At 40.2% G+C, this 26917-nt stretch overlaps 1 protein-coding gene across 7 annotated transcripts in view; it reads left to right on the top strand.

Annotated features, from left to right (window-relative positions):
* Positions 1 to 26917, top strand: part of PPP2R2C (protein phosphatase 2 regulatory subunit Bgamma) — a 303929-nt gene that overhangs the window by 91441 nt on the left and 185571 nt on the right. For 3 of the 7 annotated variants that reach the window (XM_048848927.2, XM_048848926.2, XM_048848931.2), the window contains one exon: positions 11935 to 12026. The exons of the other annotated variants lie outside the window; for them this stretch is intronic. In XM_048848927.2, coding sequence (XP_048704884.1) covers positions 11960 to 12026 — 67 coding nt within the window. In that variant the 5' untranslated portion in view covers positions 11935 to 11959. Of the gene's footprint in view, positions 1 to 11934; positions 12027 to 26917 lie in introns of those variants that run through there. 7 annotated transcript variants of the gene reach the window in all.

Genomic DNA, 26917 nt, shown 5'->3' with positions numbered 1-26917 from the left:
TTCATCTCATTTTCAAGTAAGAACCTCAAAACTTTACCAATTTAAATTTCTCCCGCTGGAAATATTTGTCCAGTTTGACACCAATTGTCATGGCTTCTGAGTACTCGGGAATATTTGGACATCGGTAGCACATTTATTTCTTTGCTGAGAGCGAAATTAATGGACACAGACTTGGGATAGCCTGTCCTTGACTATATTTATTTGCTGTGTACACATATCCCTGTTATTGCTCTGAGCAGGAGCAATGACTATTTTAAAGCAGAAGAATAAACAGCAAAGTTTGCAGCTTGCAGAACTCTAGAAACCAGCTGTATTTTAAACTCAAAACAAAAAAAAACCCAAGTCACTTGCCCACCTGGTTCGCAAATGCCATTCCTTCTGCTGTCTGACTGTGTGTTTACATCCGTTAAAACCTGTAAGAGCATGAGCCTGGGCTGTCATCCAAAGCCATACTCCTCCTCTGATTACATGATGAAGATGACGGGCAAAACTGCCTTGGAACTGGAAGGGCTGATGAGTCCGCATTTGTGCTCTAGGTCATGGGTTCTCAACCTTTTTCTTTCTGAGGCCCCCCCAAATGCTATAAAAGCTCCACGCCCACCTGTCCCACAACAACTGTTTTGTACATATAAAAGCCAGGGATGGCGTTAAGGGGTAGCAAGCAGGGCAATTGCTCAGGGCCCCATGCCACAGGGAGCCCTAGGAAGCTAAAATGCTCAGGCTTATGCTTCAGGCGCAGGTGGCAGGCTCAGGGCCCTGGGCTTCAGCCCTGCTCAGCAGGGCTTTGGCTTTCTGCCCTGGGCCCCAGCGAGTCAAACACCGGTCCTGCTTGGCGAACCCCTGAAACCTGCTCATGGCCGCTCTGGGAGCCCTGGACCCCTGGTTGAAAACCACTACTTTAGATGGAAGGGAGCCCTTTTCCGCTCAGCAGGTCCCCCATTCTGTGTTCTTCTATTGAAAAGAAATTTCTGATTTAGGGGCAAAATGTCTTGAAGTCTCCACGGGTATAATCCTGACCCCGCTGAAGTGAGAGGCAAAAATCCCCCCCATTGAAAAATGGAGCCAGGATTTCACCCCATATCAGGTGAGACGAGGTGGTAAGGTTGACTAGACTCCCCACTTGAGTGATTCTACAAACATATGCCATTAAGTCGACTTGTTAGTGCCCAGGGAGCCCTGGAATAGCTTTTATTCTTTCCTGTGGGGTTAAGGGAGCCTCTCAGATATAACCTCTGTCATTGAATGCATCATTTTTATCACAAAATCATTAAAATAAACTGGTAGAATGAGGAAATAATGAAAATGATATTTTAATATCTGTTTTAAAGTAATTTGTTTCTCATACAAATAATAGGCTTCTGAAATAAAACAGTGGAGCTGTTTTTTATGTAATCACTTTGTATGAAATTTGTGTATTTTCTCAAACATAGTCTATTACTTATTCCTTCTTTGAAGACCACACAGGATATTACACACTGTATATTGCCCCAGTTGTATGCCCAGTGAGGTTAATAGCTTTGCGGGGTTTGGGTCAGGCCCTCTATCCTTGCTGTACACTAGTAAACATACAGTATATGTATGTATGCACACACACCTTTGTTCTTATTTTGGAAACACTCACGTTTGTTGTTTAATCATGGTTTGACATTTTTAATCCAGTTATTTTTGTTTTCAGTAACACATTCTATGTACACGTTGAAACTCCAAGAGCGTTTGGACCATTTTACCACGGTCAATGGGAGAGCAGATAGAATAACTGCTTAGAAAATAGTGTCTCGGCATAAATCTCAACATGAACAAAAATCATGAGGTTAATGAGTAGAACCGTGTATATCTCCAAGCCTGGACTAGTTCCACTGTGTTGAGATAATTTAGGAATATCAGCATACCCTATATTCCCCCCCCCCCCCATAAAATACTCAGCTGTGCCTGTGTGCCTGTGAACAAAGTTGCTATAACAATTAGAATACTTATCTTCCTTTTTCTTTGTTTCTGCAATGGTTTTAAGAAATCTATTTAGAAACACTAATATATAATATTGTCCTGTTTCAATTTAGTATGCCATCAGAATTATTTTCATAATGTCGCGGTTTCTAAGTAGTTAAGTCTTCTTACAATTTCAGTGTGTGCATGTTTGCATTAGAGACAGGGGCAAACCAAAACACTGGATCCCAACACCCCTGAGCTTTGGGGAAAAACATGTCTGGTTTGGCACTTCATGGTATGGGCCCACCCCTTATTTATGGCTATATGAGCAGATCATTTGCACCATTCTAGAATATAGATCTTATTGTCTTTATTTTCTTTTCTGGGCCTTTGACATAACTACTAGGGTACAATTGAAATTTATTATTATTTAGAGGAATATATGAAGTGTTGGGCAGACATATTGCTCAATTTGTGTACAACGCATCCCTTTCTCCATCTTATAATACTTCCATGCCTTGAATATTCATATGTAATTTTACTACTCACTACTTATTGTTTTTTTTTTTTAATATTTTGCATCTCTGCTTGAAGCAAAACTGCTGTCCAGACTTTCTCTCCAAGAATATTGAAGAAACTGGCACATGCTATTGGGCTTGCAATTTCAAGGATTTTTAGTGAATTGGTAAACTTGGGGGTCATACCCTATGACTGGAGAATTGCTAATATAGTTCCTATTTTTAAGAAGGGGGGAGGGGAGAGAAAGTGATCCGGGAAACTACAGGCCTGTTAGTTTGACCTCAGTTGTATGCAAGGCCTTGGAACAAAATTTTAAAGAGAAAGTAGTTAAGGATATAGAGGTAAACAGTAATTGGGATAAAATACAACATGATTTCACAAAAGGTAGATCATGCCAAACCAACCTGATCTCCTTCTTTGAGAACTGATTTTTTTAGACAAAAGAAATGCAGTAGAGCTAATTTACCTGGATTTCAGTAAGGAATTTGATATAGTTCCACATGGGAAATTATTAGTTACATTGGAGAAGATTGGTGAGCAGTAAGGTGCTATTCAACATGAGTAATATAGCATCAGAATCTGACATTTAATGGATCAGGATCAGAAATGTTGTGAATCTGTTGATCTCCATTTGTTTTATCTTTCATTCTGAGCTCTGGAGAAATTATGCTAAGAACAAAAAATGAAATTTTTGTCTACTGAATGCCTCACATAGCAAGGGTAAGAGGTGCATTCAATGTGCAACAGATTATAAACTAATCTTTATTGTTTTTATTTTCTTTAGGGTGTAAAACAATCAGAGATGTTTAGTGAAGCTATGGCATACTGTATAATGGAACCCCTATCACACCTGATGCTCTAGAGATTGGCTCCTTGCTCCATTAGTGGTTTGATATTAGTAGCATTCACTCTGAACGCTAAAACATCACTGTGGGACAGGAGCTCACTGACATGACTCTGTGGAACTGTGATGGACTTGAACGAACTGTCAGGCATGTTGAATGTTTGGGGGTGACCCAGGTAGGAGCGAAGCCCACAACCTCGCTTTCGCTGTCAGGTTTACAGGGAACTATTCCAGAGGCATTAAGTAGATGGGGAATGAATGATATCCAAGATTCCTTCCATCTATCTAAGATACTTCTATGGCCCCTGTTACTGTAGTATCTCGCCACTTCACAATATTTAATTTATTTATCTTCTCTACCCCTCAGGGATGTTGCTAGGTAGTAGTATCCTCTTTTTGCAGATGGGGAAATAAGGTGTAGAAAGGTTAAGTGACTTGCCACAGGAAAGGCTGTGATGGAGCTGGTAATTAAACCCAGGTCTCTCAAGCCCTAGGCTAGCATCCTCAGCACAGGACCATCTTTCTGTACACAACAGGGTCAAGCTGGCATGCATAAAAGAAGTGAGAGAAAAGCAGTGGCCACTGGTGAAGTGGGAGAAAATCCAAATTCATCCTGAGAATAGTATATGTTACAATGTTTATACATTGGAAAGAAGACTTTCATTTTGGGTTGGGATCCCAGGAATGGTAGAACTTTATTTTTGATCTTTTAAAGTTTTTTATCATCAGAAATAGGAAAGGACTTCTCTTGTGTCTTATTCTGTGCGCTACTCACTGCTGGCAAAAGAGATTCCTTCCCAACGTTCCCCCATGTAAGAGTAACCTAATATAATAAAAGTTCAAAATCTGTAATAATAATAATAATAATAATGACAGCAAAGTGCCCACCCTCCCAAGACCTGGGGAGATGCTTGGGACCCTGAACAACCATTTAAAATACAATACAATGAAAAAATCGTAAGATAACATAATGCCAGGTTTAAAAAATCATGTGACATTGTGAAAAACTGGAGTGGAAAGATCCTGCCAGGCTGAGGGCCCTGTTAGCTATTTGGGGCCTTCATCTCATAAAGGGAAGTTAGCTCATTTATGCAACAAATACAGGTCACCTTTAAAGTGGGAAACTCTCCGTACTCAATGCCTCAAAAGATTACCAGAATAAAAACCAAAGCTGAAACTGTTCCCAATGGCTATTGTGGAGCTTTCACTGTGTCCTGCTTATCGGCTTGCCTTTTTTGTGGTTGGGGAATTTCCAAGTTCCCGTGACTTTTAAGTCTTTTCAGGAATTATTAAAAATAAAAACCCTACATTTCAAAGTATTCTTTTTGGGTTTGTCCCCTATATCTCACCCTTCTTATCCTCTCAAGGTCAAATCCTGCCCTTCTGAAGAAAAAACATCTAGTGGAAATACCTAGAGTATCTCTCTGTGTTGTTAGAGCAAAGGGATTTGTAATCTATCATCAGTCCTCTTTGGTTGGATTTTCAGTTGTTGTGGGAAGGGGTCTATATGCATCATGCTGTCACTCATCCAAACTACAGTTAATCAGAATTCCCAATCACGTTTGCCTCTCTCTGGTGCCCCCTTATGTATTTGCTGTTTAAAACAAACCAACAGATAACGTTAAAAAAAAAACATCCAGAATTGATGTCTCATTTGTCACCACACCAAAAAAAGTAGTTTTGGGACAAAGCACATGTTTGGCCCATTCTTTGTCTTTCTGGTACAGTTACTAGTCTGGTCCAGGGTTTGACGGCAATTTATTAGGACTGTAGTACTGCATCCAGAATCTCCAGACTTTTGTGAGAGCTTCAGACAGCTTTGCCCATAGGAATTGCAACCATGAAAGAGAACAGAGGAAGTGTAGTAACAATGGTTAGGCAACTGGTGTGCTGTGAGTTTTACTGATCAGAATAAACTTATCATTACCTTGTGCACCCTCCCACGACAGTTCGTTGCATTTATCTGTTCTCTCATTTTATACTTAGATTGTAAATTCATAGATATGTTTGTAGCATAATGTGGCTGGAGCCTCTAAGTACGACTGCAATGTGAAGAAATGAGGCCTGCCCATATAGACTCCAAAGATGACAATCGTTGTGCAACCCCCAGAGTTATCTGTGCTCTCTTATTGAACCAAGGTCTGGCTCTCGTAAGTTCCAGACTAGCACCCCAACCATCTTTCCTCTCTACTAAATAGCCTACCTCTTGGTTGGATTTTGTATTTCTTCCAGCTCTTCTTGTGGCAGTTCCATTGTGTATCCTCATTTCTTCCCTTCTCCTGTGCCCTTAAGAGGGGGATTGCTGGTCTCAGACTGACTTCCCTTCCCCATATAATAATGTGAGCTATTACAGACATTTAAACATTGTTTTTCCCCTGAAACCTTAAGACCCCTTTCTCCAGAAGTGAAAGTAAAAGCTAGTGTGGACAGTCTCTTTGCTTCCTCTCCATGGAAGCTAAGGCGTGAGGGTGGGGATTTCTCCTTTCCTCTACCTTGCACATGGGCAAGAATAAAGAAAATGTTTACGCTGGTGGGGAGGTGGAAAGGTGACTAGCCAAGTCTTTCAGTCAGTGTAAAGTGCACACTGATCAGCACTTCGCTAGTTCTGCTGGGTTTAACCTCAGATCCAGTAGTGCGAACTGCACAGGAATCAAGGACTCAGCTCAGAGCTGTTGTTGTCAGTGGAGGACTGGTGACCCAAATCCATTATACTGTATATCAGCCCATTGGTATTTGGTGTGGTTGGATGACTGAATATCTGATTTTGCTTAATATGTATGATTTACTGAGCCTAGTATACAGTTCGTGCTTGTTTAAGGGATATAAGAGTTCTTCGCTCTCGTGCTACTATTTTTTAATTGAAATAACTGCACTAGATTAAAAGGAAATTGTCCAGATTGCGATAAATAGGACCTTTTTTAAAAAAAACATTAAAATGTGGGTAAGATACCCATTGATTTAGACAAAATCTTCAATTCTGAGAGTTCACAATATCCATTTGCAAACCTGCATCTGCCTCAGTGTCTTTGCATCTCAGAGGTAGATTGCACTTGTATATTTTCACTTCTTTTCAAACAGCAAAATCAAGTCTTGTAAGACCAACATAAATGAGCAGAGTAAAAGCTAAATCTTCCCTGAGGTATTTTTAATGTATGTATTGGTCTTTTTTTCAGTGGGGAGGAAGACATTTTTCTAAGTTTTGCCTTTTTTTTTTTTCCCCCAAATATGCATTTTTCTTCTTTATGTCCAAGCCTATTTTTATCCTATTGCTTCCTGCCCTGTTTTTCATTGTACATTCCTCATGTGTTAATAGGGTTGGCATTCTTGGAACAATGGGTTTAATGAACTGAGCAAAGTGCTTGCTTTTTCTTTTTAAGTCAGTTATGTAATTATTCCAAATGGATTCCTATGGAAACCTGTACAAAAGATGGTTGATCATATGTTCATAAACTAAGCCCTTAAAGCTGTATTCAACTAACATACTGTATAATAGAGAGTGAATGCTGTGTAGAGGCATTAATTAGTTATTGTTTATAATGTAGTGCCAAGAGGCCTGGTTCAAATGTAGTATTTAGGGGGACTGTTTTCCAAAGTAGGAACCTTAGTTTCTCAGTTCCCAAACTGTAAATATTGAAACTAATTGTACCTCCTAAAACACTAATTTAATTAATTCATCTAAATCCAATGTTTGTCGAAATTCTCAACACTAGTAGATTTTTATCAGATGTCTATATTCTTGAGGTCCAGTTTTCAAACATCGTACATGTTTAGGGGGAGGGAAAGCTCAGTGGTTTGAGCATTGGCCTGCTAAACCCAGGGTTGTGAGTTCAATCCTTGAGGGGGCCATTAGGGATCTGGGGCAAAAATTGGGGATTGGTCCTGCTTTGAGCACGGGGTTGGACTAGATGACCTCCTAAGGTCCCTTCCAGCCCCGATATTCTATGACATTTAACAGAATCTCCGTGTAACGGGATTTGGACAACTTCTTAAGGTGCCAACATTTGAAACTTGATCCTGAAATATTTTCCAATATAATTGGAAGTCAAAGTAATGATGCCCTTTCTTTTTCGCCACTTGTACCTCATAAAATGAGAGTACAAATGTCTTAAATATTAGGTGAGTCTGGATTATAATAAAAGTCTCAAGGTATTCTTAAACACTTTCAAGTGCCTTTCCTATGCTGTTAAGTGTCTATGAATATGGCACCTTGTTATTACTTAATATATTTTTCTCCTCTTCATAGTTAAAGCCATATTTGCTGACTTTATTATTCATATTGGTGCAAGTCAGGATTGCTGGGGACTGTACAAACACATGGGAACGTAAGGTCTCTGGCCCCAAACTGCTTTACTTTTTACTTTTAGCCCCAGAGAATTAATACAGTTTCTCTGGAGGGGGAGTGAGCAGCATTCTATTCTGGCTCACACTTCACAACTTAGATATGTTAACTAAGTTGTGAAAATGCATAAGTTGGAAAGAGCACATCTTCCTTTTCAGATTCCAGGTCAAGTTTTTAGGACTGGCAGCCAATGTTCCCTCTAATTTTTTACATCCATGTGCGGAGTGAATTTTGTTATGTGCGCCAATGTGGAGGTGATGTGTGGCAGGGGTGGGGCCGAGGGGTTCGGAGTGTGGGAGTGGGCTCAGGGCTGGAGCAGATAATTGGGGTGCAGGGGGGTGAGGGCTCTGTCTGGATGCGTGGGCTCTGGGGTGGGGCCAGGGATGAGAGTTTGGGGTGTGAGAGGGGGCTCAGGGCTAGAGTAGATGGTTGGAGTGCAGGGGTGTGAGGGCTCTGGGGTGGGGCCGGGGTTGAGGGGTTTGAGTTGCAGGAGGAGGCTCAGGGCTGGGGCAGAGGGTTAGGATGAGGGGGGTGAAGGCTCTGGCTGGGGGTGAGGGCTCTGGGGTGGGGCCAGGGATGGGTTGGAGTGCAGGTTGCCCCAGGACTGTGGTGGGGAGAGAGAACACCCCCAGACCTTTCTCGCTGCAGCAGCCCGGGACGGGGGAAAGCGTCTCTTCCCACCTGCGGCAGCTCCGGAACTGGAGCCAGGGGAGAGGTGCTTCTCCGCACCTGCACATTCCTTGATAGCCTGTTGCATGGCCACACAGCTTAGAGGGAAGTTAGTTTAATTAAACATTTTTACTTGTACCTTTCATATGGAATTGCAGAATGATAATAAGCAACCCTCTCCCTCTCTTGTCCCCATATCGTCAGTTTAAAAAACCCCCCAAAAGAACCCTTTTGTTTTTTGGAGTAAGACTGAACTTTAAAGTAAAATTGCAGTGTAATTCTATATTTTTCTGAACATGATCTCTGGTTGCAACAAAAGCCATATAGCATTAAGGGCCTTAAAATTAATTAAAATAAGAATCAGCAATCAAAGGGAAAGCTTACATCTTGACGATCTAACAATACAGAGAAGGACTAAGAGGAGAGATGAATATATAAATAGAAAAGTAACAAACTTGGTTTAAATTAAACTAACCAATAATTATGAAGAGTGAACATGGCTCCCTGAATTGTCTAAAAGTCACTGCTTTCTTTTACTATTGAATGGGAACTACAATCTCTGAGGCCTTCTCGAAATTGCTGGACTGGCACTCTTGAGAGAAGTACCATACATCTGTTTTTTCTGAGAGATAGTTAAAGTATATTTCCAAAAGCTTTCTTAAAACCTCATTTTTTATATATTCTTCACCAGAAAATATGTATTTTGGCTTACCAAGGCTTGATGCTTACTGCTATGTGTGTGGGCAGAAGACAGCAAAAGTGGACATCTCAGGGAAGAGGACACAGAAATGGGGGACTGGTAGCTCTGCTGCATATTTCCCCATCCCTACAACCCCATGGAAGCCCAACTGCATTCACTCAACAGAGTGGAGGAGCAGTCGCTCTCCATGGGCTGCTCACTTTGTGACTGTGCAAATTTAATGTTGCAGTTAGTGCTAGAAATAACATCAATTCATCCTCCACCCCTGCCAGCCAGGGTAGCATGCTTTCCTCCAGAGCCAACCTTCTGTGTAGGGGAAAAGGGCACCCTGTAACCAACATGGAGGATCCCTGGATTGTGTGGCTGGCCTCAGATGTTCTCTTGCATCCTAGGTATCCATTGTGTTTGCATGCTTCCTCCTCCCCAGACTCTGTGATTCTCTATTTCCCTTCTTCTTCTTCAAAAGAAAGGTGTGTAGAAAACTCCCCAAGGACAACCTTTCCTCTACCATGAATTTTTTTCACAGGAGGTAATCATCTGGACTTAAGATATGATAATGTAATAAAACTATACATTAAAAAATTCCTAATCAGCCGGGACTGGAATAACTTTCCTTTTTTCCCTTATGTGCATTCTGCTCTGAGTAAGCTAAAATTTTAAATTCATTTTCAAGGTTCTGAATATCTGGAAAAGCCAGCCTGTTTTATTTTTATCCTAAGGCTAGCTTGAAGGCCATGAGACTTCTCATGTATATATGTATTGAATGCAAAATGCATCTCTTACCAACCATATATGTGCATGTGATGGTGTTGCTACGGTATTTCCTAAAGTGTCCAGTTTTTATATAACTTACGCTAAACTGCATGTTTTTTTTCTTTGGTGTTGATGGTACATTTAATGTTGGAATATTTTGTAGCTCTCTTTTGTCTAGGTTCTTACAGTGTGTTCATCACTATAACATATTCTCCCACTCTAGTAACTGCTTTTGATGTCTAAGTTTTACATTTAGATAGCACCTTTCATTCAGAAGGATCCCAAGTATATTTACCAAAGTTTTTAAAAACATTTTGGCCAACCTTTCATACCTCATTGAGATACCAAATGGGAGTGAAGCGAATGAGAGTTTTGCACAATTAAGGTCTGTGGAATCAGAATTTATACACAGGAATTACTACTGAGGAGTGGACCCACTTCTGGGGTGAAATACAGAAACTGTTCAACAGCATACAGCAACAGTGCACAACAGTTTGAAGGGGATTTGAGGGACACTTACCAAGTTAAAACAGCAGGTGGAATCTTAGGCAGGCAAAGTGTAATTATCCACATTTAGAATTTTGCCAGAACAATTCCTCTGTTGTTCCCCGCTTTGGAGAAATTCCATGAGAATTTGAGTTTGTATTAGAGATGTCTCCTCCCGTTACTGACCCCAGCCTGACTCTGCTTAGTTTTTTAAATTTGACATTATTGCCCACAGTAGTATGAGTTCAGGAAGACTAGTTGTGCTGTTGCTCTGTAGTGCTTGTTGTGTAAGAGACTGGGAGAGCTGAGATGCGGAAAGCCTGATTTTAAGACACGAGATTTAATATATGTTGATATTTTAAAACAAGTCCCTTTTTCTAATGGGGAGAAATTGTCACAGTCTTTATACAGTTGTTACCAATCCTTTTTGGCTAAACCTATTTGCTTTTTACCAGCTCTGGATCACATATGTACATTCACTTTATGGGCAATATCCTAGCTCTTGATCCAGTTGCAAAATTCACATTGCTGTTAGATGAAGTTCTGTAATATCAATGGCTCTAAATAGTTCTTGTAAACAGGCCTTCCCTAGATACTTTGGCATGTACTGCTAACTCCTAGTAAAACAAAACAGTTGAGCTGCAACCTGCCTATCTTGTGTATCTAAATCTAGCACCAGTGCATTCCCCTGACAAAAAAAAGATGTGATGCCTCTGAATGTTACAAAGAGATTGCTCTTGGAAGCAGACAAACATGCATTAGTAAGGTTTAGGAAAGTTATTTTTGATCCAGTAAAACATTAGATTCATCACGACGCTGAAAAGAATAATTTATTTATGTATTTCAAATAGGTTTCTCTCTTTTTCTCTCTTTAATGGCTTATACTCTGATATATACAAATTATTTGTATGGGTGTCAAACTAAAACCTGCTGGGTGGAAAAACGGTTTTCCCCACTGGAAGCAGCAAGAAGTAATGGAAGATATTTTTTTTTTTAAACTTGGCTTTCTGACTGTGTAATTGCTTCATGAGGATAAACACATTTGAATCACCACAGTAATAAAACAAAATGCAGCTATGGAATGTGCAGGGTGGGACAAGAATGAAAAAGGACTACTCTTGTATTAGAATAATCTGTGCGCAGATGCTCTCCTCAAAGCAGTCAGGAGGGGCAGGCGAAGGCACTTTCTGTCTTAAAATGGGGGCAGGGAGAGACAGCGAGAGAGAGAGAGAAATTTGCTTTGAAATACACACCAGAGTGTGAGACTATCCAGAGTGAAGACCGCATCATTGTACGTTCTGAACATCTATGAATTTTTGCAAGGCTAAGATATTGGAGCTTGGTGAGTGCTTGTCCACTTTGGGGTTGAGAGATTATTTTCCACAGAATTTAATTTCCTTTTGTACTGCATATTCTAGTTCTTTAGTTGTTAAATTTGCTAAGTTTGTTAAATATTCGGCAGATGCAGCAAGAGCAGCAGAAATTCGCAAAACAAGGGCCCAACTCATTGCTGGGATAAGTAAATGAAACTCCATTGAAGACATAAAATTGGCCACATTCGTTATAAAGAAGGGGGGCTTTTTATAGTACCCAATAACTGTCAAGTGGGCATTGAGACTATTCTTTTTTCCTACACTTGTAATGTGAAAGGTGCTGGACTGACAGCCCTGGAAATTGAAGTCCTCTATTTCTCCACAGGACAGGTATAGCATGGGCGGCAGCAATGCAGGCTTCCCCACACTGTTCTGCCAGTGTGTCTCAACCCTGTTCTGAAGAGATCTCTTTTGGAGGTGAGTGGGTAGCTTAGTCTCTATGTCCCTTCCCGCCTCTGATGGTTGCCAACAAGGCTTCCAAGTGGTTTTTATTACATGGACACTTGTCCACTACAAAGTGGACTGAGACTACTATTTGTCTTACATAAGTCTTCAGTGGGTAGTAACTTTCTCTTACTACCTATGTGAGCTGGATTCATACTGATCTGCAGTACTTTAGGAGACTGCAGTCAAATTTCCTGTGTAGTTAAATGGCAGACACAAAATTTTGTCCTACCTTTGTGTTTTTGTTTGAAGAGCCCATGAAAATGCTATATTAACACACATCCACATGCATGCAGATAACTTAATGCACTTTCTTCCTAAACTTAATGAGCAAAACCAGCTAGTGCAAGCAGCCCAGCTCTCTTAGAAAATCCTGCCGTAATAAACTGGGGTGAAGCAAAAAATTGTTAAAGAAATTAATCTCTATTTCCTTCTTCTAAAGGGAGTGTTTGTATTTGTTTTTAATATAAAACTGTATCTTGACACATTCCTTTTTCATGTCTACAATGTAAATTAATATTAACCTATATTAGGAAAATTAATGTCCTTACTTTGAATTCAGTGAAAGTGATAATCTTGCAGCATCCTAAACTGCTATGAAATGATAGTCAGTGCAACCAGATAAGCAATTGAATTCTAGTAGGCAGCTGTCCTCTAATGCAGAAGCCATAAGATAGAACACTTGAAAGACACTGATGATGGCATTGATAAGCCGGCAGTGTAAAGACAATGACAGCTCACTTGTGTGGCAGATAAACGTGTTACAGCTGTTCATCTTCTTGGATTTGCTAACCTAAAATACTGGTACTCTGAACAAGCAAGGTGAATGCTACTTTTCCCAGAATCCTGAACCTTTTAGAAAAATGCGTGCACTTAAAATTTGGAAGCTCTTACAAGGTCACTAAAGCCATTGAAAAACTATTTTTGCAGCTTTTGATGCGTTGTCCAAGATATTACATTGCAGCAACCTGTTTTTTTTTTTCTCTTGATAGTGCAGGGGACAGGATATAGTTCTGTGTCTACTTGACTCTATTTATGTGACTGTTTATAGCTATATATGGATACTAAGAAAATATAACACTATTTAATCCCGTTCTTATTCTTGTAAACTCATTGTTTTGGATCTTCATTAAACTTGAAGAAATATGAAAAATCATATACTTACCATAACATGCACGAATACCTAGAAATAAAACTCTCTGTAGTGACTTATTGCAGAATTTGTCTTTCTTTTAAAAGATATGTTTGAAATTGTATGTATATTTAATATACAACAACAACAAAATCAGTGATATCCCTAAGGGGCCCAATTCTGCCTTTCTTGTACATCCAAAACAGTTACTGACTTTAGTGGAATTTGGGTGCACAAAGGTTGGAGGATTGGACCCCTATTTTATAATAATCCAAGAATTTTTCATTGATATTTAAGATAGACTCATAGACTTTAAAGTCAGAAGGGACCATTATGATCATCTAGTCTGACCTCCTGCACAATGCAGGCCACAGTGCCTTGTATAATGGTACTGACACCTCCTTATCTCTACTGGAAATACCTCGTCTGATGCATCCCAAGACCTCATTAGCTTTTTTCACGGCCACATCACATTGGCAGCTCATAGTCATCCTGTGATCAACCAATACTCTGAGGTCCTTCTCCTCCTCTGTTACTTCCAACTGATGCATCCCCAGTTTATAACAAAAATTCTTGTTATTAATCCCTAAATGCATGACCTTGCACTTTCTGCTATTAAATTTCATCTTATTACTATTACTCCAGTTTACAAGGTCATCCAGATCTTCCTGTATGATATCCCAATCCCTCTCTGTATTGGCAATACCTCCCAGCTTCGTGTCATCCGCAAACTTTATTAGCACATTTCCACTTTTTGTTCCAAGGTCAGTAATAAAAAGATTAAATAAGATTGGTCCCAAAACCGATCCCTGAGGAACTCCACTAGTAACCTCCTTCCAGCCTGACAGTTCACCTTTCAGTATGACCAGTTGTAGTCTCCCCTTTAACCAGTTCCTTATCCACCTTTCAATTTTCATATTGATCACCATCTTTTCCAATTTAGCTAATAATTCCCCATGTGGAACTGTATCAAATGCGTTACTGAAATCGAGGTAAATTAGATCCACTGCATTTCTTTTGTCTGAAAAATTTGGTTACCTTCTCAAAGAAGGAGATCAGGTTTGTTTGGCATGATCTACCTTTTGTAAAACCATGTTGTATTTTGTCCCAATTACCATTGACCTTAATGTCCTTAACTACTTTCTCCTTCAAAATTTTTTCCAAGACCTCGCATACTACAGATGTCAAACTAATAGGCCTCTATAATAGGCCGGATCACTTCTTTTTCCTTTCTTGAAAATAGGAACTATGTTAGCAATTCTCCAGTCATACGGTACAACCCCCGAGTTTACAGATTCATTAAAAATTCTTGCTAATGGGCTTGCAATTTCATGTGCCAGTTCCTTTAAAATTCTTGGATGAAGATTATCTGGGCCCCCGATTTAGTCCCATTAAGCTGTTCGAGTTTGGTTTCTACCTCAGATGTGGTAATATCTACCTCCATATTCTCATTCCCATTTGTCATCCTACCATTATCCCTAAGCTCCTCATTAGCCTCATTAAAGACTGAGGCAAAGTATTTATTTGTTTAGGTATTGGGCCATGCCTAAATTATCCTTAACCTCCACTCCATCCTCAGTGTTTAGCGGTCCCACTTCTTCTTTCTTTGTTTTCTTCTTATTTATATGGCTATAGAACCTTTTATTATTGGTTTTAATTCCCTTTGCAAGGTCCAACTCTACATGGTTTTTGTTCTTTCTCACTTTATCCCTACATGTTCTGACTTCAGTAAGGTAGCTTTCCTTGCTGATCCCTCCCATCTTCCACTCCTTGTAGGCTTTCTGCTTTTTCTTAATCACCTCTTTGAGATGGTTGCTCATCCAGCTTGGTCTATAAACTCCTGCCTATGAGTTTTTTCCCCTTTCTTGGGATGCAGGCTTCTGATAGTTTCTGCAACCTTGACTTGAAGTAATTCCAGGCTTCTTCTGCCTTTAGATCCACAAGTTCTTCAGTCCAATCCACTTCCCTAACTAATTTCCTTAATTTTTTAAAGTTAGCCCTTTTTAAAAACCCTAGTCACAGATCTGTTTTTGTTTATCCTTCCATTTAGTTTGAACTGAATTAGCTCATGATTGCACGAACCAAGGTTGTCCCCTGCAACCATTTCTTCTATGAGGTCCTCACTACTCGCCAAAACCAAATCTAAAATGGCATCCCCTCTTGTTGGTTCAGCAACTACTTGGTGAAGGAATCCATCAGCTATCGCATGCATCCAGGAAAATCTGAGCCCGATTATTATTACTAGCACTTGTCCTCCAGTCTATATCTGGAAGTTAAAGTCTTCCATGATCACACAATTCCCATTAGTATTTATTTAATTGAAAACATTAAAGAGGTCTCTGTCCTTATCCAAATTGGACCCCGGTGGTCTATAGCACACCCCAAGCACTATCCCAGGGGAGGCTCTAGTAGCTTTCTTCCCCAATGTGATTTTTGCCCAGACAGACTCTCTTATCCATTCCATCACTTCTTATTTCTTTACAGTCTACCTCATCATTGATATACAATGCTACTCCACCACCTTTGCCTTTATTTCTGTTCTTCCTAAATAGCACATACCCTTCAATACCTGTACTCCAGTCATGACTACTATTCCACTATGTTTCTGTTATCCCTATAATATCTGGTTTCACTTCCTGCAGCAGTAGCTCTAGTTCCTCCATTTTGTTACCTAGGCTCCTCGCATTCGTGTACAAACATCTTAATTTTTGCTGTTTGGCTTCTCTCACATTCTTTACCCGATTAGGCACAGACATTCTACTGCCAGTATCCCCTATTAGACTGGTATCTACACTACCTGTCCTCTTTATGTCCATTCTCCTACCCAGGGCTGTATCCTTTCTTTCTTCGCTTTCTTCCCTTTAAATACTTCGTTTTCTTCCCTCTCAATTTAATTTTATATGATAAATTATTACCATGTGTAGAACACCTGATCAGTGTTTATTCAAAGGTGTTTGAACATCTGCATTGTTTTTTTTAAAATTTTGAAGTAAATATCTGTTTGAGAGTCTGTCATAGATGGTAGGGTGACCTTAGGAATTGTATTATTAGAAGTATTCAACTTACATAACTAATAAGTCACCTTAAATGAAGTTTGCACAAGATTGCCAAAACACTGTGAAATTGATTTTCAGCTCTTGGGAATGCATCACAGATCAGAAGTCTGTCATTTTTTTTGTTTAAAGGTAGGCCTGAACTGCAGTATTCAGATCCAGAGCTGAATTTCCCCAAATTTGTGGGGGTTTGAATCCAAACTTTAGCTTTAAGCCCATCTCTAGTTTACATGAACCTTTAAAAATAATTGCATAACTTACCTCAAATAAAGTAGTATAATACAATGGTGATATACTTCAGTCTGCTCATATTGTATTTATACCATTTTCGTTTTTCTAATTCTTTGTATGTTGTCCTTGAATTCTACTTCATAAAGAGCCATATCCTGCCACCATTACTCACATTGAATAGTACCTTACCCCACAAATAGTTCCATTGATTTCAATAAGAGTGTTTGCAAATCAAGGTATTAGTCCATGCACGTAAGTGTGGCAGAATGATCATGTAGCCTTGCTCACATGACTAGTTCAAATGACTAAATTGGGACTTGTCCCCTGAATCAGGGCTGAAGGATTAGGTTTATGTTGTAGTTAGAAATGTGCAATGGTTTTAGTATCACTTCTTTACCAGTAGTTTTGTATTAGTGTTTTTAACAGGATTCTTGATGATGTGCAGAGGTTGGATGTAATTGAAAGTTAAACTAACCTGTGACATTTATACGTAGTCTCTGAATTAGAGTGAGTTAGTTTGATGTCCATTTAAAATCATCCAGATAAATAAAGATAAAAACCATGAGACTTTTCAGAAATGTGGTGATCCAAGGATGATGATCATTAACGCTCACTCTACTTGAGGTGCCTAAAAGTATCCTCCATAACACATTAATTGCTGGAATGGGGCATTCAAAGAGTTAACACTTGTAGTGCTCTAGAAAGAAGTGTTAACGTGGCATTTTCAAAAGCAAGCATTTTATTTGATGCCTTGAAAATGTTTCACATGTCACCAATAGTCTGCTGCATTTCAGTCATTTATATTTAGCAGAGGGAAGATGTTTATAAGCAAAGCATATGTCCCCACAATCTGCAGGGAAATAATTGTGCTTCCTATATCATTTGGATCTTTAAACAAAATACTCAATGATCAGGATATAAAAGGATAGTTTTAATGACTTATCATGTAATTACCATTAACTACCAGAATGTTTCCACAAATAATGTGTGGTCATTGGAATTAATTTGTTACCTCTCTTTCCAAATTTTGCAGATGATTAAGTTTTTGCTCATTATTGATCTCTGTGTCACAAGTTTAAATCCTGCCCAGGTCATTAATGACTGAAAATCTTTATCAACTGGTGGCTGTTTGGTGGACTACATGAAACTTGTTTGTATGTTTTATTTATACAGCACTTAATAAATTTGGCCCTGATATTGTAATGCCCTCCATAAGGGAGCAGGTGTCTGCCTGCACGGAACTCATTGCAGGATCAGATTCTAACTTGGTAAGCTCTTTAGGGCAAGGACCACACTTTCCTTTGTGTTTGTACAGTACGTGGCAAACAGAGGCCCTGATCCTGGTTGTGACCTTCAGGCACTACCATTGTACAAATAATAAACAGTGTGTTCATGCATTTTACAGGCACGTAAAGAAAGACAATGTCCTGACTCACAGACCTTAGAACTTGAAATTGATTGTCTCAGGCCAGTGCCTGGAGGGGGTAGCTGCAGACACAGCACACACAAAGAATCGCAATTGGCGCTAACTTGCTCCCTTGCTAGCATGCTCAGCAAAGGCCTAGGACTGAACTATCATCATTTCCCTGTAGTTCATTCCTTTATGCACCCTACTAGGGCTGATGGGAAATCTTCTATTGATATTTCCCATCTGTCTTGTAATTTTCTTACTCCATAAGTTGTTTGCAGTGTTGTTGTAGCCGTGTTGGTCCCAGGATATTAGAGACACAGGGTGGGTGAGGTAATATCTTTATTGAACCAACTTATTTTGAAAAGAGAGACAAGCTTTTGAGCTTACACAGAGCTCTTCTTCGCGTCTGGGAAATCTACTCAGAGTGTCCAAGCTAAATACAAGGTGGAATAGATTATTTAGAATCAGTAGTTAACACATATTTCAAGGGGCTATTCAAGGTGAAGTGGCCCTCTGTAGTCATGGGGGAGGGGGAAAGGAAGAAGGAAAAAAAAGCTGGCAGAGGTGTGTATGTGTGATTAAGTGGGTTATAGATTGTTTTAGTAAGCCGTAAATCCGGTGTCTCTATTCGATCCATGATTTTAAGCATCCTAGCAAAGTTCTGAATTAACTTCCCAGGCTCATCTTTGAAGGTATTGTGCAGGTTTTCTTTGAGAATGAGATTGAGAGGTCAGATATGGAGTGATCACTTTGTGCAAAGTGTTCACTCTTAGGTGATATGGTGTTTTTGTCTTCTATCATTTTTCTGTGAGAGTTCATTTGAGAGCATAAGGACTGTCTGGTTTTATCCACATAGTTGTTGTTGGGGCATTTAGTGCACTGGATGAGGTACACCCCATCTTGTGAGAGGCATGTGTAGGACCCATTGATCTTGAAAGGTGTGTTGTGGGGTGGTGTTGACATTGGAGATATGACTACAGGTTTTGCATCTGTTATTTTGACAGGGTCTGCTGCTGCTTTGGGTTGGTGTGTCCTGATCTGTGGGGAGCTTGCTTCTGATGATGAGCTTGGAGAGGTTGGGAATTGTTTGAAGGCCAGAAGAGAGGGTTCAGGAAAGATTTGTTTCAGGGGATAGTCCCCATTGAGTATGCCTTGTAATTTTTTGCTGGGTACCCCATGTGGGGGTATTCAAGTGTATATCCCAGCCATTCTCCTCTGAACATATTCTGTGGTATCTGAGTATCTGACTGTAGATAATCGATTGCTTGGTGTGTTTAAAGTGTTTACTGTATCTGAGGATATATCATAAAATCCTTCCCCAAACAACTCCAAGAGACATTCTACAACCTCATCCACCATGAACTCACACCAGGGGCCTTCTACATGCTTCCCAAGATGCACAAACAGAGAAACCCAGACAGAACCATCATAGCCCACCCTTTCTGAAGGAATATCTGGATTCGCAGAAACCACCCTCAAACCACTCACCAAACAAAGAGCCAGGTTCCTCCAGAACACAACCAACTTCCTTCGGAAACTCAGCAACATTAACAGCCTGTCTCAGAACACTATCCTTGCTACCATGTTTTTCACCTCCCTTTACACCAACATCCCTCAAAATGACAGCATTGTGTGTGCCTCAAATATCAAGAAGACACAACCCTCAGATATCCACCCTAAATATATCACCAAATTCATCCATTTCATCCTCAACCATAACAATTTTACATTCAGCAACAAACATTTTGTCCCAACTCTGGGAACAGCCATGGGTACTAGGATGGCTCCCCAATATGCCAGTCTCTTCATGGCTCACTTTGAGGAGGAATTTCTGAACAATTGCACCATGAAACCATTGATGTACATCAATGACATTTTCATCTGCTGGGCAGATGACCTAAACTCCCTCAGAGATTTCCATCACCACTTAAACAACCAGCCCCCATCCATCAAACTCTTTCTAGAACATTCCCACACTAGCATTAACTTCATGCACTCCATGATCAGCTTCAACAATGGAACCCTACAGACAAATATATACAAGAAGCCCCTGGATCACCACATGGTCACAGGTTCAGTAACCACCTCAAACACACCAAGAAATCTGTTATCTACAGTTAGGTACTCAGCTATCACAGAATATGCTCAGAGGAGAAAGTCTGGGATATACACCTTACACACTTAACTGCCTTCCCCAAACAAGGATACTCCACCAGAGAAGTAGATCACATCATGGAATGAGTCACTCATATACCCTGAGAGAACCTGCTTCAATACAGATATAGCCCCTGCCGACTGCACACCTCTAGTTGTCACCTACTACCCCTTATGTGGTATCAGCAAACAATTACAAGCTGACATGGCCAGCCGCAGGTATTTAATTGAAGTGTAGACATACCCTCTGAGTACATTTCCCAGACCTGAAGAAGAGCTTTATGTAAACTTGAAAACCTCTCTCTCTCTCTCTCTCTCTCACCAATAGAAGTTGGTCCAATAAAAGATATTACCTCACTCACCTTGTTTCTCTAATACTCCATAAGTGTAAAACCATCACCTTGTTGACCACTTAGTACTTTACAAAAGCAACAGTAATTACCTTCCTTCATTGTGCGCACACACACACACACACAAGGCATCTGATGAAGTGAGCTGTAGCTCACGAAAGCTTATGCTCAAATAAATTTGTTAGTCTCTAAGGTGCCACAAGTACTCCTGTTCTTTTTACAAGTTCTTCTGTGTCTGAAGCTATCCAGACCCACAGAGATGTTGAAACAGGAATTCTCTTATATACAGAATGCCTAGCAATCTTTCCACTCTTCTATTTAATTTTATGATGGGGGAGATTTTTCAAAAGCACCGAGGAGATTTCTGAGCACAAGTCCCATTGTGCTCCTAAATCTTTTAAGACACTTTTGAAAGTCTCTCTCCCTGAATCTTTCTGCAAAATGTTTTTAACATCCAAATACAAAAATATTTAGAGACAAAACGCTACAACCCCCAGGGTAATATATTCAGACAAAAAAAGCAAAAGATTATATAGAGTCTGATTCTTTTCCCCATGGTCATATTAAAATGCCATGTTATCCACATTATGCCAGTGATATGTGTATCAGCGTAAAAGGGTCCATCACAAATTGGCATTGAATTTTTCCAAAAGAGAAGCTATTGAAATCTGCAACAAAATGAAATGAGTTTTCCAAACTTCCTCTCTTGACAGTAGTAATGATGAGTTTTAGAGTATTGAGAAGGATTGACTATACATTTGGAAGGGGGAATGTTCTTTTCAGATGAGGTGTGCAGAGCAAATTTAGCGTTAATCTAACAGAAAGCAGAGAGATCCAGGCCCTAGAGTCTCTAGAGTGGGTGTAAAAAAACGGATGTATTCATTCTTGAATGCTGTCCTCAATTGCTACCTTAGGGCCAATACGGTGCCCACTGAAGTTGATGGAAAGATTCTCACTGACTTCAGTGGGTATTGGCCCATGCAGTTCTGACATTTTATAGATTGGCTATAGCATAGTCAAGTCCAGTATGTGCTTCCACATAAAAAAGGTAAACCAAGGCTTTTGTTTGCTTATGAAATGTAGGAAAATGTTCTTTAGACAAATTGTTTTTGTAAAAGAGTGCTCAGTTTTATCAAAATATTAAGGAGTCAATGAAAGTTTATCTTTAGTGAAAGAAAAGAGATTAAGTTGCTATGAAATTGAACTGATTTAGGCTTCAAGAAAAAAATTAGACCAGATTTATGGGGATAGCTTGGATTTACATGGACAGGGCAAGTTGAGATTGAATAACTTGAGCACTGAACTCAAAGGGTGACCAGATGTCCTGATTTTATAGAGACAGTCTCAATATTCGGGGCTTTGTCTTATATAGGCACCTATCACCCGCCACCCCCCTCCTGATTTTTCAGACTTGCTATCTGGTCACCCTAGTTATCAACCAGATCCTGTCTTTGGATATTTGCATGAAATCCTCATCGATTTAGTGGCAAATCTGAAGGCAAATTTTGGCCCTTGGTTTGCAGATGAAGATGAATCCATCTTCATTTTTCTTATCAAGAGTAGGAGACTGTTACAGGGTATACTCACCCTTTAAGGCCAAAGGAGGAAGTCACTGGGGCCAGGCTGCCCTTTTCCACAAGGCCTGGGGCAGACAGGTTGAAGGAGCAACAGAGATGGATGCTCAGAGAGAGGGGCTAGCGTGTGTCCCTAGTAGCATCAGTGGCACTTCCCAAAGGCATCGTCCCTGGAGAGAACAGAGGAAGGCAAAAGGCTTCATGGGTGCTGAGGAGTGGCTGCTGCTGCTTTTCTGGAAGTGCATTGTGCACTCCCCAGCACAGCTTTCTGAACCACCGGCCTGTGCAGAAAGGAGGTGAGGCTGTTCCTCTCACATTGTCCCCTTTTGGGGTCCACGCTGCTGGCTGTGCTTTGACTGTCCAGGTGCTTGCACTAAGGGCTCCTATGAATAGTAATGATGCGGGAATTGGGCTGCCCTGGCAAGGACACCCAAGTGTACGTGAGGACTCCCTTCACTGTCCTCTCTCCATCCCTTCAGGCACATGAATAAGAGGAAGCAGAATCTGGCCTTATGGGTCTCTTGCCAAACAAACTGTAAGCATAAGTGTGCAAGTAATTTGTTGTTTGGAACAATCTCAGTTGCTTTCAATGGCAGGTGTATGCATTTCCTTATGTGTTGCAGAGGAACCTGATGAGTTCAAAATAGATCTCCTACCTGAGCCTAGCACTTCTGAGGGGCACAGAGAAAGAAAAGTATGAACATAAATTGAATTGTGCCTTGACTGTGGTAACAATATTTTTCAGTCCACAGTGTTCTTGATTTCACACTGATACAGATCATTGTTTGCAGCATTTCCCTCCCAACGATATTTCTCTTCTACAGTATTTATAATATTTGTCTTGTGCTAAATGCCAGCTGGATTATGCAGGGTTAGTGTTTTTAAAATGTGCTTATAGACTAGACTGAGATGTGGAAATCTGTTCTCACTCCTTCTAAGTCATTGACCTATTTTCATGAGGAAAAAATGGTAAATGAATAAAATGTTAATGCTGTAATATTAACTAAAAATGATGAGTTCTCCACTCAAGGGATCAGTTTTATAACATAAATTAATTGAATGTATCCAAGTTAATTCTAAAATGCCTTGCAAAAGAAACAGCTGAGCAGCTATTTTAGGTGATTTAGGCACAGAACAATGTTGGAATGATGCCGAAGGTCTGATTAGCGTCAACAAAATCCAGGCCATTCAAGTCTCATCCATCCTGAAAACTTGATAAACAGTGCCAGCTAACAGGGATATCTTCCTCCTGTGGTTGGGGGTTTGGCATTTAGATTAGAATACCAGTCCACGTTGTTCTTAAGTAATGCAAGACAAATGGTGAATCTAGCTCTACTCAAGACATGCAGATGTCTGTACTATTTCTCATCTGGGATACTGGTCATATGATACTCATTACCAGCCATCAGTTCAAAGTTAGAAAACCTAAAATCCAAACCAGGCATGTAATAATAAGGATCACTGTTTTTTGTTGGATAGTGTTCAAAGGCATATTAATGTTTTGGCAGAAGGCAAAGAAAGAGATGGTGTGAAATCTTAGCCCCTTTGAAATCGATATGAGTTTTGCTATTGACTTCAGTGGGGCTAGGATTTCACCCTTGGTCTATGCCCCAGAGAGTTTACAATCTAAATGTTAGATGTGACATAAGGAATGAGAGTGATGAACAGTAGGGTGAGGAGAGGGAAGGAGGATGAGGGTTATAGCAGTAGAATTATATGGGTTACTCATTTAGGTCTCAGTGTTGATCTCCTTACTCCATAAGCAGTGCCAGTACAGTTAAAGGGGCACACACATAGTAAGGTGCTATTCAGTGTAAAAATATCAGTCTGCATGCACCTAAGGGCCACCATATACTTTCAGTGTGAATGACAAAACAAGGAAAAAACAAACACTCCAAAGTCGCCAAGATACAATATGGCGTATGTCCTTACCTCAATGTGCTGCCTTTGCTGTGCCTCCTGAAAGGGCAACAAGTTGTCTCTTTAAAAATGTAAGGCTGCAGTACATATAGAAACCTACTCAGTTGAATGGATACATACACCACAGAGTAAATTAGAGATAGAGAAGCCTTAACTCTACATCGCCTTGCTTTTGATGAATTAAAGTAAGATCACTCATTTTATTTTAAATATTTTTTCTGTTTGATTTCTCTTTTCAAATCAGGTCAAGGGAAGCACCCATTCCACAACTGAACCTTAAACTGCTCTGCTATGCTTCCTTAGCTGTCATTCTTTTAGGATGCTTACAGGGGTTACCAGGACAATAGAATAATCAAACAGACTCTTCATAGTCATTATAAAGAAATAGGAGCAGTGTGAATGCATCTGTTGCGAGTCACTGACACTTGATGATTGCAAGGTTTGTGATTTGCATCTTTTATTTATCCTTTCAGTCTGTTGCATTATGAATAAGCTAACCCCTCGATCTTCAATGCAGTGTGATAATCTGCATATAATCCTGAATGCATAGTAAAATATTTGGGATTAGCTTCTCTGATCTACTCTGCTCCCTTTGTGCTGCCTGAGTGGGGAAAAAAAGAGGGGTGGAGACTGCCTGTAACTCTTCTGCTGGAATACCCCTGGTGTGGAGGAGTCCCCCAGCTGGTACAGAATTACCATGGACAGCTCCTACACCTCCCTCCTTGCAGCCTCCAGTGCATGGGGCACATAAGGTCTGGAGAGGGGTAAGAAAGAGGGGAGTGGCCATAGTGTGATAGTCCCTCAGGGACTATTGCCAGATGGTGCAAGTCAGAGTAGGCTCAAGCTGGGACTGGGGCCCTAAGTGAGTCTGTGGCAGCCCTCCCTCTCTGCTGAGCCCAGTAGAAGCGGAGCACTGGAGAGCCTGGCCTATCATTTAAAAAAATTACTAGTCCACATTCGTCTCTAAATAATCCTAGTGGGGTTCGCTGTAGAAAAGCAAAAGAGGGGTATTTGGCCCATTCTGTGCACTGTCAAATATTGGGTGTGGCAGGGGAAATCTGGTTCCAAACACTTAAAATATAAAGTAAATGCCTGGAAAACCTTGCTTTTCAGAAAACCTGAAGCTTTTCTGAAACCACAAAGGTGCCTTTTAAAATCATATCTTTAATGTCAAGTTTCTGCTGAAAGCCAACCTTCCTGTTGTGACATAAACTCCCTTAAAGGGGTTTTGTCAGCAGGAAAAGTGATCATAAAACCATTAACTGTAATGCTACAGCCTCTCTAGGCAGTACTATAATAAATTGCATATTTAAGCTTAATTTAATCAACCCCTGAATTTTACCTGACCCAAAATATTGGAGTGTTATTTTACCAATAGCTCTCCTTCCTGCTTACCTACAGGTCAAAAGAGTTTGAATTATTTTCATTTTGTTCCCAGTCCTTCATCCACCACTTCTCTCTTTATCTGACCTCTATTACCCTGTCTTTAAGGAATTGTGCAACTCCAGATGGTTGATTTTCTGTGGCTGGAGGATGCTTATTGAAAAGCAAAGGGATTTAAATAAGACAGTAACCGAGTAAGTTAAAAATAAAAAAGTAAAAAATAATCATCTATCTTTGTAATAGTCCTTGGGAATATAAATGCAGTTTCAGCCTTCCACAAGCTTTAGGACTGAATTGGACTGGCCCTTTTAAAGACTCCCCACAACCTTGCAGCTAGGCTTGTCCTCTCTGATACCAAGGGTTTGCAGGTGACCAAAAAATAAGTCTTTAAAGAGTCTGATTAGACCAGAGATTCTCCAGTACTGGCCGGTTCCTTTTTACTATACTAATTGCACAGTAGCTTTTTTGAGTTGTGCACACCCAGGCTCGTGTGTCAGTGGTCGTAGGTGAATAGTACAAAAAGGACATATTGAGGATCAATTCCCTAGCGCAGTGGTTCTCAACCTGTGGTCGGACTATGTCTAAGATTTCCAAAGGGGTCCACACCTCTGCTTGAAATTTTTTAGGGGTCTGCAAATGAGTAAAGGTTGAAAACACTGCCTGAGCTGGTCATATGGACCAAAGAAGGATTGGTTGGGGGTTGGTCCTGATTTGAGCAGGGCGTTGGACTAGATGACCTCTTGAGGTCCCTTCCAACCCTGATATTCTAAGATTATAAGGTCTTTTTAAAAATTGTTTAATCAATATCTTCCAAGCTGGAGGCTCTGTTTTGAGGGGAGAGACATTTGACAGAGAGAAACATCAGTCCAAGCAGAAAAAGTAGGTGAATTTGTGATATTGGTTATGAGTGAAAATAGAAGCCTCCTTTATGAGGAACAGGATATACCATCAAAGAAGACAATTGCAGTGATGATATAATGAGTGAAATCTTGGCCCTGCTGAAGTCAACTGCAGAACTCTCATTGACTTTAATGGTGCCAGGATTTCATTCAATTTGTTGCCTGGCTGAACAAGTAATTAGTTATGCTCAGTTATATATTATTAGTAGCAGTATTACAGTGGCACCAAGGGTCCACAAACAGGGCCCAGTGTGAGCACATAACAGAGATGGTCCCTGCCCCAAAAAGCTTACAATCTAAGTATAAGACAAGGGACAACATTTGGGTACAATAGATAGGCGGAGCACAAGGAAATGGTGACAACACTGATCAGCTTGATACGCAGTGGTTCCAACACACCAGCTGCCTAACCACATACGAAGTCCCCTTTTCATTATAACCCAGTATAGTTACAGTGCCCCGATGAGTGTAGCTTGTGGTGGATTTTGATGGGCACATTAGACCAAGTGAACTCTAAAGAGAGTTGTATTGTCAAAATATTCTGCTAGTATGGGCCAGCATTTTATTGTATTATATTGTAAGGCTTTTTATACTTATGTACTGTTCTTACTAACTGCTGGCCAGAGTGCCCAGACTTAAACCAATAGCTGAGTCTTCTATCCAGTGGCTAAATTTGTTGTGTGTATTCTGGATGTTACTGCATCCAAGACTTGAACCAGGATCCAATACACCAAGTTGCACCATGAGGGTCCAAAAC

The sequence above is a fragment of the Caretta caretta genome, chromosome 4 (assembly GCF_965140235.1).
Source record: "Caretta caretta isolate rCarCar2 chromosome 4, rCarCar1.hap1, whole genome shotgun sequence".
Classification (NCBI taxonomy): Eukaryota; Metazoa; Chordata; order Testudines; family Cheloniidae; genus Caretta; species Caretta caretta.
The sequence above is the reverse complement of the archived record's forward strand: the minus strand, read 5'-3'. Positions and strand labels throughout refer to the sequence as shown.